We start from the raw sequence: 17,435 nt of genomic DNA, 5'->3' as shown, positions 1-17,435 counted from the left end.
TTACAAGAACACTCATTAATCTGGCTATCAGCGTGTTAAAAGCTGCTTTAATAAGCAAACAACAAGATTTAACCCCCCGGCTCTGATAGAAAAAGGTGACGCTGCCAAAGCGAATTAGCCAAATACTACATCTTCCTAATGCTTTCCAGCAGTCTTCACTTATGAGGAAAAACAAATGCTGGAACTGCACGTCTGAGCAGACAGGTCTATCTGTAAGCGAGCGTGTCTGAGCGCTGTGCCGTTTTTGTGTCACTTCCTCATGAATTGCCATAAAAAAACATTACATCCCTATCCTGCATGCCAACAGTCCTGTTTTATGATCCTTTGAAGCAGGCTTATTGGATTAGGAGAAAGAAATAATATTTTGTCGGTTTACTCGGTAGACTATATGTGGAACATGTTGAGAAAAACATTTCTGCACATTTATAGAGTTATACTTGACGTTTTTCCTGCATTATAAAATACATTAATGCCATTAGAACAAAAAGTAGATTATACTAGATTTTAATGTTTTTTATGAAGACAATGCTAGTTTGTTTATGGATGGTTTCCAGGGCGATGCTGTGCTGTTGCTAAGGTGCTCAGGGTGGTTCAGGGTGAGGCTAGGTGTTTTCTTCCTGTCTGGTGTAAAAAAAAGAGTCTCTGTGATTGTTTGTTATGTAGATATTGCTCAGATGAAGGAACACACACTTTACAAATCAATATCACAGAAATGCATCTAACTGTAATGTCACAATGCTCATGTTGCTAATATACTGATATTTGTTCAGCTCAGTGTAGCTCAAAAAAGAAAAAAAAAGAAAAAAATAGGGGAATAGTGGGCAACTTCACTAAGAGAGACCTGTGAATATGTATCACACATACACATGTAACAACACAGCATTAAGAATTAAGAGTGTGTACATTTTTGAACAGCTTTTCATTAATACATTCAGCTAATGTTTTGTCATTAAAAATCTGTGTGTGAAACGGCTCTTTCAGTTTGATTCACATTTATTTGTATTGCGCTTTTCACGATACATATAGTTCCAACCAGCTAGACATAAAATGCTTTACAATTTAGAGAGATCGGTTGACTCTAATGATCAGAGACTGTGTCCAAGGAATGCATTTCAGAAATGTATACAAATCAGTTAGATAACAATATATTGTTTTAAGGCAGAAACAATGAGCTCATTTAAGTCATTATTATGAACATAATGATTAGAATATATGTTGTATTGATTGGTGCATGTTGATTCAGAATCATCTGAAGTCCTTGCAAGAGTTTTTCAGGGCAAGACTAAATCAAAAAACAACATGCAATTTTTACCATACCATTTATTTTGCTAAAATTATTAACATTTTGCAGATTCTGCATGGTGTATGTAAACATATGAGCTGTACATTTTTAATACAATAAATAGTTGAAATACATGTTTAATATTTTATACAGACCCAAAGATTCCAAGTGCACAGAAACCCCAAACTGTAAAAGTGAAATTTTATCATCTGTGATTAAACAGTTTATGTCATACATATTTCATACACTATCAGTTTTGATGAGGTTATGAATGTGATTGGTTGCCTCTGGAGCAGCACTTGCTTTTTTTGTCCTTGTTTGCATAAGAGCAAAATCATCCAACGCTTTTGATGCCAGGTGCATGCATACCAATTGCATTTGCACATTTTATTACCATATTCTCATGTTTGGCTCAATCGCTTCTACTGTAATGGATTTGCATCAGATATGCATCATGTGGTCTAAGAATATGGAGCTAGAAATATGACTAAATGATCTGAATTTGAATTGTATAAATCTGAATTATTGACAAGTGTAATCTAACAAAATTGAATATTATGTTGCATTTTACATAGTTCTGAATTTGAATTTTTTAAAATGTTGAATATAGAACCTTTGAAATTGAACACATCTGAAATGTTTTTGTGTCTAAATTGTTTAGACATGTATTTTCAAACAGCAGATATTTTGTTCTGAATTAATCGACTGGAAATATTCAGTTTTTGAAAATACAGATTCAAGATTTCAGATGAAAAAGAAATTCAGATCATCAAATTCAATATTCTAAAATACAGATCATCAAATTCAATATTCTAAAATTCAGATCATCAAATTCAATATTCTAAAATTCAGATCATCAAATTCAATATTCTAAAATTCAGATCATCAAATTCAATATTCTAAAATTCAGATCATCAAATTCAATGTTCTAAAATTCAGATCATCAAATTCAATGTTCTAAAATTCAGATCATCAAATTCAATATTCTAAAATTCAGATCGCAGAAATTCAGATCTTACAGAAAGTAGGCCAGAGGTCATCAGGGAAGAGTAAAGGATGTCAGAAAAATCCAACGGAGCACCATATCTGATCATTTCATTTCCTATTTGTAATGGAACAAAGAGAAAAGATCAAACAACCCCTTTATACTTTTTTTGTTTATTTTAAATTAATGCACAGAAAAAGAGATTTCGGCTAGATTTCTCATTTTTCATGTGGTTTACCGCACAATTAAATAAGGTTGGGTACTGATTAATATTTTATATATCAGATAAACATTTTTTTCTGTGAAACGGGTTAAGTTGCACAGAAAAGTTGCCTGATCTAGGACCTGCCCAGTACAGTTTAAGAAGCGGTAGTCTTCTACTGCTATAAGACTACTATTTTGTTGAACAGACCTGGGCTGAATCTGAAATCGCCCCCTATACCCTCAATACCTGCAAACAAGTTTCAAAATCCGGCCTATCAGGTAGAGTACACAGTACAGAGTAAATTGTATGTACTGTACAGTGTATTGGGGGGATTTTTGGTGGTATAAATATATTGATTTTGTAGTAATATTCTCATCAGTGTTCTATCAGCTTTTACATAGGCCTAATTAAATCTGCATATTTGTGATATTTACCCCAGGGTGTTATGTCATTTTATAAAGGCCATTTTTTTAAAATCTTATTAAATGTATGCATTTCATGTTCAATTCTTACATTTGATTAATAAATGCAGTTATATTAGTAAGACACTAGGGCTTTTACCAATCAAATTAATTAATTTAAACTGCAAAAATAAAACAGCAATGAATAATGTTATGAGATTGATGTTCTAAATGTTTGAATATACAAATAAAAAAATGCAATGATACTTTTAAACATGAAACTAAACCGCCAATAGGTGGCAGCAAGTGATCGTCTTAATGAGTGAGTCATTGAGTCGTTCATTCAAATGATTCATTCAAAACGCTGATTCATTCAGTTCAAAACACCGCGCTGAGTGTTGTTCCTTTGGAACTATATTCGTTGGTGAAATCATAGTTGAAATAGAAAAAAAAAGGTTTTTGAGTCTAAAATGTAAGTACCTAATAATGAATTATGCTACACAATTCACGATTGCAATGTAGCTATTTGAAATCGTTTAGATTGCTGCTCACTTGTTTTGATTTCTCCACGAATGTCTCACAAAGAGATAGGCAGCGCCAGCCTCAACGCGACTTTGTTACCAGAGATCCACTCCATTATCAGTCGTTGTTTACATTGAATATAATAATAAATAAATTATCTGGTTATTTTAATGTTTTATTTGTCCTGTCGGGAAAGTGAAACCCTCTTTGATTTGTCCCAGACAAAGATAATGTGGAGCCCTTACAGTCAGCCCTGTGTGTTCATTCATGGTTTCTCTCGTGCTGTAAAGCGGAGGTGATTGGTTCATGTCATGAGCGCTGCCGTTTGTTTGAACCGAGGGCTACAGTGATCTGTGACTGTCACGCCATAGACTGTTAACAACTTCACCCCCCACCCCCAAAAGAAAACTCATTCATCTACATTCATTCACTTTTTCGAGTTAACTGTATTAGTGGACTAAAGTAGGGAATAGTGAGGGTTTATGGGGGCGATTTTGGATTCAACCCTGGAGAACGACAGATGACGTCAAACGCTTAGATTTTCTTCACTAATCAGCGATTTGTAAATCACGCACGAAAAATGAGAAATCTAGCCGAAATCTCATTTTCTGTGCATTAATCTAAAATAAACAAAAAAGTATAAAGGGGTTGTTTGATCTTTTCTCTTTCTTCCATTACAAATAGTAAATGAAATGATCAGATATGGTGCTCCATTGGATTTTTCTGACATCCTTTACTCTTCCCTGATGACCTCTGGCCTACTTTCTGTAAGATCTGAATTTCTGCGATCTGAATTTTAGAATATTGAATTTGATGATCTGAATTTTAGAATATTGAATTTGATGATCTGAATTTTAGAATATTGAATTTGATGATCTGTATTTTAGAATATTGAATTTGATGATCTGTATTTTAGAATATTGAATTTGATTTAATTCAGAACAAAATATCTGCTGTTTGAAAATACATGTCTAAACAATTTCGACATAAAAACATATCAGATGTGTTCAATTTCAAAGGTTCTATATTCAACATTTTAAAAAATTCAAATTCAGAACTATGTAAAATGCAACATAATATTCAGTTTTGTTAGATTACACTTGTCAATAATTCAGATTTATACAATTCAAATTCAGATCATTTTGTCATATTTCTAGCTCCATATAAGAACGAAAGTAAAGCTTGTCACTAACAGTGATCTAAAGCAGAATTCATGACGGCAGAACAGCTCTGAGGCTCCTTCTCATAGGTTGTGTAGTTTGCTTGGTAACGTGTAAATGAGAGAAAGCTATAGTGAGCCTTGGGAGGTCTTTATTAAAATAATCCATAAATACCTCATCTATAGCGTGTAAACAGCAGGACTCGTTCTTCTCTGGCCCACGGGAGTTAGAAAGATTGGCCGAGTGCCTAGCAACCAATGACTGCTTTAACAGCTTCACATGTGTGAGTTCTTCACATCACCGCTGGAGCTCTCGGTCCTTTGTGTGAAATTGGCCGGAAAGTGCGGAACACCTGACACGGGTCTTTCAAACACGCATCTCACTTCATAAGTGCAGTGCTGCTTTGTTTACTTTTCACCATTTGAGTCTTTTGTGAAAGTCTTCATTTCTAGCTATAAATGGAGTAGATGATGTTCTTCTAAGTCTCCTCTAACTCTAAGTGTAAAAACGTATGTGTCTTATTCTGCCTGAACTGCTGAGACACTTTGCATTGTAGATCATTTCAGTTATGGTTATGTATGGTTTAGTTTACAGATTTTGTTGTAAACCTTGTTCCTTTTAGTAAATGTAAGGCAAGACACTCGAGGGCAATTTATGTTAAATTTCCATGCACTAGTCAATAGAGAGATATTGACCTATTTGGCTTTTCTTGAGGTTTTGTTTTTGTTGTAGTTGTTGTTGTTTTTTGACTAGTGGAAAGGAAACATCTAAAATACACCTTTAAAGGGTTAGTTCAACCAAAAATGAAAATTACCCCATGATTTACTCACCCTCAAGTCATCCTAGGTGTATTTGACATTCCTCTTTCAGACAAATACAATCAGAGTTATATTTAAAAAAAATAGACTGGCTCTTCCAAGCTTTATAATGGCAGTGATTCTAGTTTAGTTTTTGAAGTCCATAAAAGTACATTATAAATATGGATATTGTTCTTACACAAATGCATCACTGTGTGATGTGTGGAGCACTTTAATGATAGATAGATAGATAGATAGATAGATAGATAGATAGATAGATAGATAGATAGATAGATAGATAGATAGATAGATAGATAGATAGATAGATAGATAGATAGATAGATAGATGCACTTTTATGTACTTTTATGGAAATTAACCAACAAGTCACTGTCAGGGTCTCAGCGAGAGGACTCAAATGCAGAACGTCCCCGGTTACGTATGTAACCTTAGTTCCCTGAGAACAGGGAACGAGACGCTGCGTCAGCTGACGCTACGGGGAACGCCCCCAGCGTGACAGGTGTCTGAAATCGCTATCAAATCACAATCCTACTGACCGTCGGCAGCTGGTGATGTCATCACCGTGCGACCAGGAAGTATAAAAAGGCACCGTGCCAACATGACAACATCCGCTTCGTCTGAAGGGACTGTGGGCAGGCACACCTTGAAGCATGGCCATGTGACGCAGCGTCTCGTTCCCTGTTCTCAGGGAACTAAGGTTACATACGTAACCGGGGACGTTCCCTTTCGAAAGGGAACTCGCGCTGCGTCAGCTGACGCTACGGGGAACGATATACCCACGCCGCCATGCTGAGGGGAGTGCACGCCCCTTACTGGCAGTGAGAACTGCCTGGACGAGTGTTCGCGGAAAGTCTGAACCACTCCCCCTCTAGCCACACAGGCTGCCAGTGACATCATTCCCTACGGTCATAGCCCAAGCTATATGCCTAAGAGAGAACCTAAACAAGTTTTAACTGAGGTTTCCTACTCTCGGCTTGCTCGAGGGCCTGGGACCTACTACTTTCGAAGGAAGGAGTCCCTTAAGGGAATGTGGCTAGGGGACCCGAGGGCGCCACCAGCCGTCACTAATTCGGGAAAACCCTTCACCGAATGCCACCAGGGAGGCCTCACCTGGCATCACTTCTGTGGGACACCCCAGCTTGGCCAACCCTGTCTGTCAAAACAGAGCCTCCGGACATCGCTCTACTTATGAGCATCCAGACTGTGGGACTGCAAAAGTGGCAGTGTCCTCCTCAGACCGGAACTCGGAGACGGGAATCCTGGAGAGCAGTACTCAGCTTAGTGCTTCTTACCCTTGCCATCGAGGGGAGTCTCTTCTACTCGATCCTAGGATCTACTGAGCACATTTATTACAGGGGTGCTCAGGAGGCCTAAAAAAGGCCTATGGACTGATCTACCCGGGAGGCCCCGAGGGGGGCCTGCCCGTCTGATCAGACTCAAGCGGCCGTAAGCTCGCAGACGACCCTCAATGAGGGGAGCTCTTAAGCCAGCTTGGTAGGTAACCCATGCTGTAGGCTAGCCAGTCCCTGTCCTGAAGGGACTGCGCAGCAGAAACGGAGTCTCGTTGTGCTAGGGCATAAGCCCGCCCTTGAGTTATACCGGCGCAGGCCGGGACCCACCGGCGGGCAGCCGCTAGCTGTCAGCCCAAAGCCAGTTATACGTTCCTGTTCCAAGGAACCGTTTCCCCTCCAGGGAGGCCATGAGGCGCCTCCACCCAGCACCGTTAGTGTTAGCTGTTTGCTGTTAAAAGCCGCAGGAAGGTGGCTTTACTGGTTCCTCAGGGGGCTCATGAGGCTATAATGCCAGAAGCCACCCACGCTAATGGCTAGCGCGTCACCGAGACCTTGGTCCGGGAATCCTCTCCCAAAAAGGCCCAAAGAGGCCTGACAGCATGATACACTGGCCTAACGAGCGTCCCAGCTCGGGGCTCACCCTCAGGCGGCCTGCAGGCAGGTGGCTTTACTGGTTCCTCAGGGGGCTCATGAGGCTATAGCGCCAGAAGCCACCCATGCTAATAGCTAGCTTGTCACCGAGACCTGGTCCGGGAATCCCTCCCAAAAAGGCCAAAAGAGGCCTGACAGCATAATACACTGGCCTACCGAGCGTCCCAGCTCGGGGGCTCACCCTCAGGCGGCCTAGAGCGGCCTACTTCCTGTCAGCCAACGTGCAAACTGTTGGGAGCTGTTGTGTTCCCGGGGCTCGCCTCCAGGGAGGCCTGTTTGATGCCTACGTACAGTCCGGTCTTTTTAGGGCGGCCCGGAGAGGCCTATTGCCGAATGGCAGTTCCCTATTAGATTGGTGACATACGGTGCTTATCCGATGGCAAATCCCACCGGAAACCCCGCAGGGCCGGGAAACGATCATAGGACGGCCTGAAGCGGCCCGTCCCTGATAGCAGACTATGCTAGCCGCCTGGCTAGCACCCGCGCACACTGTTGCAAGACCTGGGAACCGGGGCTCACCCTACCGGCGGCCTCAAGCGGCCTAGATCCTGTCAACCAATGGTCGGAACCCTAGGTCACCCCCTCAGGGGACGCCATGTGAGGCGTGCTGAAACTCAGCGAGCCCTTAAAGTCGGGCTGACAGTGGCTGTCTGCTGGCTGATGAGGACTGGGTATCCAGTCACTACCTGGGGACTCATCCCCAGGGAGGCCGTTAGGGGCCTACTTATGACGAGGTTTCTGCTGCAGCCGACATCGTTGGGGAGAACCCTCCCTGCTCACATGGGCCACGATGTCGGAACTCACCCGCAGGGAGGCCTACTGAGGCCTACCACCTGACCCAGAGTTAACTGCCTGGACTGCCTCGGCTGGCGTCTCCCGCCAGCCAGCCTTCTATAGTCGGTCCGCCCCAGCGGCCCATAGCAGCCTTCTGCGACGGCGCAGTCTCTCAGGCAGCGCCTACCAGCGTGGACCTAAAACACAATGCCCACAGCAGTGCACTCAGCATAAAACGCCTTGAACCCTCTAAAGCGAGGGGAGTACAACTTACGCCACCTGCCTCCAGGGCGGCCGTCTGGTCGTCCAGCGGTCCGCCGTCCGCGCAAGGGCGTCAGCCGTGACAGTGTTTCGACTCCAGGGGAGCATCCTACCAACCGATGCTTTCAGATGGTTGCGAAGTACAGCTCGACCCGAGCCTAAAAGGTGAAGCAGAAGACACAGAGCAGAAAGTGAAAGATATTGAACACACACAACCGGCCATTTCCTGAACCAAGCCGGGGGGCCGCCCAGAAGTGGCGGCCGCACTGGCTCTGGGGGGCGGGGCTAGCAAAACCAGTCTAACTGCGCACCGCGAAGAGACGCCTACCCCGTCCCCACGACCACTGGCTGAGTCGCGATTCATTCTGCTATACACCTTTTTGCATTAATAACAACCCCCAAATGCAGAAGGGGGGTGGGCATTGGCCGGACGACCCTACTACGGGGAGGCCGGGTAGGGATACAAAGCTCCTGCGGGGATACCGACAGGAGCCCGGGGCAACTGCCAGGGCGCTATGCCACCGCGAGACGCCACCGTCATCCCATCAACGGCCTAGGCCAACTTGATGCACTAGCATCGGTCTGATAATCCCACAACAACGGCCCTAAAAAGGACTGGGACAGACCTTACTGTAGTTCATGCGCTAGCCTAACCTCACAAATTCATCTAGATATTTCACTAGCAGAGGTGCCAACGCTACCCAGAGGTGGCTACAGCTAAAAACGTTCGCCAGGAGAACATATGTCAGTTTATATCGCCGCTACATGCCCGCGGCATGTGCGGTGGCCTCAACTGCTCATATTACACATATCCAGAAGAGAAAACAGCCTTATAAACTACTGTTGCTACACTAGCAAACATACAGCCTACATAAACACACTGTGTTTATACAAACATCGTTCTAGCCACCTTTACCGGGGAACTACCGGCCCACTTCTCCAACTGTTACACTTTTCTTCATCTTTTGTAGACAAAATATCCCTCAGGGAAGCATAGAGTCCAAACATACGGCATTGAAAAGAAGAATGTTTGCCCTAAAAGGGGACTCACCCGCTATCTTCAGTGCCTCATCGCTTCATGTAACATGCATGCTTCGGCGCACTAACCTGAGGGCGGGGCGCTTTATTCTCACATGTAAGGCCGAGGAGTCGGCCGCGAAATCCCGCTTTTCCCAGAGACGATGCACTGTGTGCGGGCAGAGCACACACCGGCCTGGCAGGCCTTCGTCAGAGTCTCACCTCCGCTCATCATCAGCCCGCGCGGCCTGGTGTAAAGCGCGCCCTGGGAGAAAACAGAAAACACAGAAAAACAAAGGAGGGGACACAACATCACTTCCGCGCCCTCGGGGGCGGAGACTCACCACCTCGCTTCCGGCGCTGGAAGCGGTTCTTCTCCCCGATGTCCCTCCTCCTGTTGCGGTTGTCCCGCCTCTTCCACGTCCTACTCCTCCACGGAGGGGGCGCACGAGAGGCCACGCTACTGCGTTGGCCCATTTTCTTTTTTTTTTTTTTTTGATGGGCCAGGGACACCCTCCTGCCTGGGCGCCACCCCAGACCTCAGCGGAATACACGTTCTACACACCGCTGAGCGCGCCCTCGCCTCTCTGAACCTTCCCACCACCGCCTCGACGGAGGTGCCGAAAAGCTCAGAGGGCGAGACCGGGGCATCGAGGAGAAAAGCCTTTTCTTTCACCCCGATGTCCACCAAGTTTTAGCCACCGAAGCCTCTCCGTGGCGACCATAGCCGCCATCGACCGCCCGATGGCGACTGCTATGTGTTTGGCCGCCCGGAGAGAGAGATCCGTGGTGCGCCACTCAGCCATCGCATCAGGGGGTAGGCCCTCCCCCTGATCGAGGTCCCTCAGCAGGCCAGCTTGATAAGCCTGCAACACAGCCATTATGTGCAAGGCCGCCGCCGCCTGACCCGCCGATGTGTATGCCCTGCCATTAAGACGTGAAGTCGTCTTTAATGGTTTCGATGGCAGGGCTGGAGCTCTTAGTGTCGACGGCCGCCCGGACGCGAGACAGTTCGCGAACGTATCGTCGATGGGCGGCATCGACACATACCCTGCCTCGGCCAATCCCCCGACATCAGCAAAATTAAAGCGCTGATGTCGATGGACTCGCGCCGAGCAGGGTTTCTTCCATGCCCCCACGACCTGCTCGTGAAGGTCGGGGAGGAATGGAAGGCTCCCGGGAGCTGGGCGGCTATGTATCACATCCAGCAGCTCCCCATACACGGGGCAGGATGGCTGGGAGGATTTGGCCTCAGCCTCATTTTCCTCCTCATCCACAGCCATCCTCTGATCGACTGGAAAAGCACGGGCTGACGAAGAGGAGGAGTCTCCATCCGACTCCTCCTCCGTCCGCCTGCTCTCGCGACCTGGCTGATCGTCCGCGAGCACTGTGTTCTCCAGACGATGAGCCAGATCCATCTGGGAGCCCCAGGACAAACGGCGCCGTTCAGCCTCGGCATGAGCGGGACCGCTCCCAGATGCTGGCTCTTCTTCCCTCGAGAAGAAGACCAAGCGAGAGCGGAGCGTCCTCAGTCAGAAAACGCTCGCAGTTTGCGCAGGAAGCCCCCTCGAGAACCTCCCGCGCGTGCTCTTCCCCCAGGCAGAGCACACAAAGGGTGTGCGTGTCCCCAGGCTTGAGAAACCTGGGACACGGATCAGCGCACTTCCTGTACGCTCCCTTAGATTTACGTGTGCACTTCATTTCACTTTAGACTGACTTTCTAGCGAACCAGACAAAACAGTCCCTGAAGACGAAAGGTTGTTGTCATGTTGGCACGGTGCCTTTTTATACTTCCTGGTCGCACGGTGATGACATCACCAGCTGCCGACGGTCAGTAGGATTGTGATTTGATAGCGATTTCAGACACCTGTCACGCTGGGGGCGTTCCCCGTAGCGTCAGCTGACGCAGCGCGAGTTCCCTTTCGAAAGGGAAAGTGTGTTAATGGGTTTATTGACAAAACAGCATACATGACAAGAATTTGAGGGAGAGGGGGGTGATAAGTCCAAAAGGAAGGCAGGGACAAGGCACGATGACAGGCAAAAGAGGGAATGACTGCTGAGACCAGGCTAGGGTGAGATCCGGCTGGTGTGCTTTGGTTGAAGTGCAGCGAGAGTCATGATCAGACAGAACATGTGGATAGACTCACAGGACATGATCAGGCACAGCACAAGACTTGCTGCTTGGCAGAGATCAGCCAGAGATGATAAGGCAGGACTCGAACAAACAGGAGACCCAACAAACACAAGACAAGGTAGCTTTGCAGTAACTAGAGTCTGAGAAACTACTACTAGCCAACAAACTTGTAACTTGGCTAGGCCTACATTCATCCGGATAGATCTGAAAACAAAGTTTTCGTTTCAAACCGTCCACACTTACATTTTCCAAAAGTTTCTCATCCACACTGAAACGTCAGTAAATGCCAAATTCAACTTACTGCGCATCCATACAACTCCATAAAAGCTCACTGAGATGTTACAGACATCATACAAATCACACTTTTCTGGCGTGCCCATTTTATTAAAGGAAGTGTATGTAAGATTGTGGCTAAAACTGGTACTGCAATCACTTTCAAATTACTGTAGATCGGTGTATCCCCTTTCCCCCTCCCCCTGACTCGAGGTTGCCAGATAGGCTGCAGGATCCAGCAGGAATGTTCGTAGCTGCAGCTGTGGTAACTAGAGCAGATCTGGCAACCCCGGATGTCGAAACACTACTGATTCATGATTGGTAGATACGTGGAGGGTGGAGCTTCAGGCCAAAACACAACATGTCAATGTCAACATCAGTTGAGGGCTGCAACAACAACTTTTATCCTGGCCGGACTACTAACATATCAGGGCCATTTTATAATAAATTGAAATACATTTCTAATATACAGTTACTTTAATTAAAAATATGGTTGAACTATCTAAGTATAATGTACCAATCAACTGAGGAAGAATGATACCCTATGGAGTATGTTTCTCCATAATTAAACATTTAACATTTAAGTTTGACTGTCACCCTCATGTCAGTGTAATGTTTGCTTTATAATTTTGTCTTAACCTTTTCATTTATTTAACAATGCATAGCTGTCTTACACTACACAGTGACTTACAGTAATTATTATGCACAGATGGCAGAAAGCAAGACTGAAGAGAAAGACTCAATTTGCAGAAAAATCTAACCTAATAAAAACTAACAGCAGTTGTATTAAAAATTAAGGCTTAAAAACAGGCGGCAAAACTTGCATCACTGGAGTCAGGCTTTATACCCATCCCCCTTCCAATGGTCTTTAATGGAGGCTGGTTTTAAAATGTTATTTAATTTGATTTAGCATTTTTATGAGACGAGCCCTTCTCTCAATCACATTTAACTGTTTATTGTTACATTAGCGGTCCTGCTTACAGTCTGGGTTTTGGACTACAGTTAATAAATGTGAGCGATTTCCATAAAATATTCAAAGAAGCCCATTATTGCTACGCTGGCTCATCTCCGCTGCTAAACTTCAATCAGTTTTGCATTTGAAACGCATTAAATGCCTGGGTGAAATGCTATCATCTGCACAGCAATATTTTTATAGCTGCTATTGGGGAAAGCGTGAACTTATATGAGGTGCATTAATTCTGCTGTTTAATTATTTAGAGTATATTGATTTCACACACAATGTTTGGATTTATTGCTCATTAAGTATTTAAAACACTCATGTAATTTTCTTGTTTACTAGAGAGTACAATGGTATGACTGTAAATCTTGCAAAAATAATTACACAAAACTGTCGAAAGCTAATGGTCATTTTAAAATCTGCTCTGTAATTAATAAATGAGAGGTTTTAATAAGGGTGTGACATAGGCCTATTTCTGTACATGCTTGTGAGAGTTTTGAATTTAAATCTACCAGATCTGGAGTCATTTTAACCACATCTGTAATGTTGATCATATTGATCACCATTGATTTCATATAACACTGTATAATTTCATAAATGAGTATTATATTATTTTATATAAATAGGCCTGTTTATGGATTTCTTTATTACATTTTTTGGCCTTTTCTAATTTTATTGATACAGTTGAAAATACAAAGCATGAAGGCATGAAAGCCATTTTACTTTTTCATAGAAGAATCAAATTCAGATGATCAGATGCAATGTAGTAATGTAGTAACTATTGACCTGAATCAATTAATTTGTAGTTTTAATCCTGACCATTGGATGGCGCTGGTGTTTTATCTTTTATGTCTGGGTTTGTGCAGATGACGGAGAAAACAGAGGTGCAGAGAATGACAAGTCTTCACCAGTCGAGCAGGTGATGCACTAACCTTATCATGATCTCTAATACTTTTACTAGACTGGCATAAACCAAACCTGCACACACATGATTCATTTCATAATAGAGTTACTTAGAAATCATTCACCTTTGTGGGTAGTGTAAATTAATTTGTGTTTGAGAGAGAGAGAGAGAGAGAGAGAGAGAGAGGGAGAGAGAGAGAGAGAGAGAGAGAGAGAGAGAGAGAGAGAGAGAGATTGTTTGTGTGACCAAAACATGGTAAAAAATAAAATAAAAAAAATATTGAATCCTCCAATTGTGCAAGTTCTCCCACTTAAAAAGATGAGAAAGGCCGGTAATTTTCATCATAGCTACATTTCATCTATCATTTCACAGAGATCGGCATGCTCAGGGTGGTATGGCCATTAGCGAAAGCAACTGCCAAATTTGGGCCATTCAAGGCATTTACACACTCTTATTTATTTATTTTTTTAAAAATTCTTTCTTCGACAGAATGAGAAAAAAATCCAGAAAATCCCATTGTCTGATTGATATTTAAAGATTTTATTTGCAAATTAAGTCTCCACAAGGTTTTTTACACATTGTTGGTGGTAGTTTGGTCCATTCCTCCATGCAGATCTCATCTAGAGCAGTGATGTTTTTGGGCTGTCGCTGGGCAACACAGATTTTCATTATAAAGATTTTCTGTGCTCTTGAGATCTGGAGACTCCAGGACCTTGAAAGGCTTCTTACAAAGCCACTCCTTCATTGTCCGGGTGGTGTGTTTGGGATCATTGTCATGCTGAAAGACCCCACCAAGTTTCATCTTCAATGCCCTTGCCCTTGTTTTTACTCAAAATCTCACGATGCATGGCCCCATTCATTCTTTCCTTTACACGGATCAATCATTCTGGTCCCTTTGCAGAAAAACAAAAGCATGATGTTCCTACCCCCATGCGTCACAGTAGGTATGGTGCAACTCAGCATTCTTTCTCCTCCAAACATAACAAGTTGAGTTTTTACCAAAACTTTCTATTTTGGTTTCATCTGACCATATGATATTCTCCCAATCCTCTTCTGGATCATCCAAATGCTCTATAGCAAACTTAGAGAAGAAGTTACAGGTCTGTGAGAGCCAGAAATCTTTCTTGTTTGTAGGTGACCAAATACTTATTTTCCACCGTAATTTGCTAATAAAATCTTTAAAAATCAGACAATGTGATTTTCTGGATTTTTTTCTCATTCTGTCTCTTATAGTTGAAGTGTACCTATGATGAAAATTACAGGCCTCTCTCATCTTTTTAAGTGGGGGAACTTGTACAATTGGTGGCTGACTAAATACTTTTTTGCCCCACTGTACATATACATACACACACATACACATAGGTTTCCATGTTTTATAGGGACATCCCATAGATTTGATGATTTTTGTACAAACTGTATAATCTATCTCCTAACCCTAATCATCACAGAAAACATAATTGGTAACACTTTACAAAACGGATGCACTAATATGCATTAATTCATGCTTAATTAATGCACAGACAATCGTGAGTTAATTTATTACCAATGGTGAAATAACCCATTTATTAATGATTTCTGCATCAGCAACTAATGAAGATTCTACAATATTAATAGATTAAGTAATCATTAAATTGTTATTAGTTAAATGTGTCATCAAATTGTTATGAAGGGTGCATATTAGTGCACCCTTATTGTAAAGTGGTACCACAATTTGTGATGTTGTTTTATTAAGGAGGCAACAGCGGCCAGCCCAGATATAGATGACTTGTCCAAAACAGAAAGTGAACCAGCCCAAAACACAGGAGAATCACCATGTGGTGGAGAAGAAGAGAAACAAGAGGATGAAAAAAAAGAAGAGGAAGAGGAAGAGGAAGAAGATAAAGAAAAGTTTGGCGAGATAAAGGATGAGGGACAGACATCAGAACCAAATGAACCCAGTGAAGAGAAGGACGGACAAGCTGAGGGAGAGGATGAAGAAGAGAAACAAGTGGAAGGAGTAGAAGAAGAAAACCAGGAGAAAACAGAGAATGAGGAAGAACCAGAAGAGAAGACCGAAGAGAATCCAGATCCCAATGAGGAAGGATCTGCAAACACTGAATGAGAGGACAAAAAAAACGTATAGTAACTCACAGAGAAATGATCATTCTGTAATCAATTACTTACACTCAGGCCGTTACAAACCTGAATTGTATTTTTTTGTAAATTATCCTGGCTGTTGTTTTAAAAAATAATGCAAGTAATATTATTTAAATTATAATATCATCATTCACTATTTGGAAAAGAGAGATCAGCATATACTTAAAAAAATATTATATTTTTTGTTGTTTAAAGAAAACTCGTACATGTGTGTCTTGGCTGGTGGGTAAATGATGACATAAGGATAATTTCTCTGTGAACTATTAATTATTAATAGTTATAGAGTAATGATTAATGCTTTGATGAATACTAATTAATTCATATTAAATTATTTATATTGTATTGTGATTATAATAATGTGAACTGATTTAATTACATAGCTAACTTAGCTTGTCATGATTTAGGAAAATAATCTATTCTCCATATAACATCATTACTATGTGTAGGCCTAATGTTTGCTAAATATATTTATTTTAGACACTTCTTTTAGGGTTTTTTTTCTTTTTTTTTTCTTATTCTTTTTGTCAGACAAAACTAAATATATAGATTTCTATTTCATGCCTCATGTTTTCAGTATCACCTTCTTTATGACGTGATCTCATCATTATTATGCCATCATTCAACCTGGTTTAACTAAATAACATCAGTCCTGAACGATAAGCTACATGCATACTAAAATACATATCTAAATACAGTTGACTACTTTTACAGATCTGTCTGGATATCTCATTTATTAAAAGGATGATGAACTGAAAAATCATCTTTCCCTTGAGATTTTGATATATAAAAGGTCATGATAATATAAGAATATCCTGTAAGTTTCAGAGCTGAAATCTTCCTTGTTAGTCAAAGAAAAGCTTTTATAGACCCCAGGCTCAGTCAAAGGTCCTGTGCTTCATACTTACGTCAGTTTGCGACGAACCATCGCCTCTACAGAATCTACAGTGCATCTAATCCAGTAGCCTCATCCGCCGACTCATGGAGGGCTCGCGCTAGCTGGTCAACAACAATAAAAATGCTGAGGAAGATTTAGATATTGCGCTGTTCCTGATTGTGGAAGAACACAGTCGCTGCATATGCTTTCTTCTGACTCTAATATTAGGAATCGATGGTTGAATTTTATTTTTAATGAAGTTCCAGCTCACGTGGGGAAGACATGTTCACTTCATCATCAGAGAGTTTGTTCTGTGTTGGTGTGCAGTGCAGGTAAGTTTCTGAAAGCAGCTCACTCGATTTTGTCGATGGGGAATTTATTGGATGGTTGTGGTTTGCAATTAGTCAGTCTCATGTGAGTGACAGGCTGCCCTGCCTTAAAGGCACATGAACTAAAATAAATAAATAAAAACAATGTCTATGGATATATATATATATATATATATATATATATATATATATATATATATATATATATATATATATATATATATATATATATATATATATATATATATATATAAAATCCAGTAATCCACTAAAAACTAGAATTGTTCATTTCGATTTCATGGCATGGTGACATTAAAAGGACATTTCAACAACAACAAAATCTAGCATTTACACACCCTCATGTGTTCCAAAATTCCAAACCCACATTATTATGTTATATTTTATTGTTTTGCTGTTTTACATAAACAGAACGGGGGACACTAAGTAGAACGTAAAGTGAT

At 42.1% G+C, this 17,435-nt stretch overlaps 1 protein-coding gene across 1 annotated transcript in view; it reads left to right on the top strand.

The window, feature by feature from the left end:
• The window catches only part of LOC137083355 (doublecortin domain-containing protein 2-like), a 48,249-nt gene extending 32,089 nt beyond the window's left edge, over positions 1-16,160 (top strand). Inside the window, exons 8-9 of the mRNA XM_067449244.1 lie at positions 13,598-13,650; positions 15,368-16,160. Coding sequence (XP_067305345.1) covers positions 13,598-13,650; positions 15,368-15,736 — 422 coding nt within the window. The 3' untranslated portion in view covers positions 15,737-16,160. The remainder of the gene's footprint in view (positions 1-13,597; positions 13,651-15,367) is intronic.
• Positions 16,161-17,435: the final 1,275 nt, after the last annotated feature.

This window comes from Pseudorasbora parva, chromosome 7, assembly GCF_024679245.1.
Source record: "Pseudorasbora parva isolate DD20220531a chromosome 7, ASM2467924v1, whole genome shotgun sequence".
Taxonomy (NCBI): domain Eukaryota; kingdom Metazoa; phylum Chordata; class Actinopteri; order Cypriniformes; family Gobionidae; genus Pseudorasbora; species Pseudorasbora parva.
The sequence above is the reverse complement of the archived record's forward strand: the minus strand, read 5'-3'. Positions and strand labels throughout refer to the sequence as shown.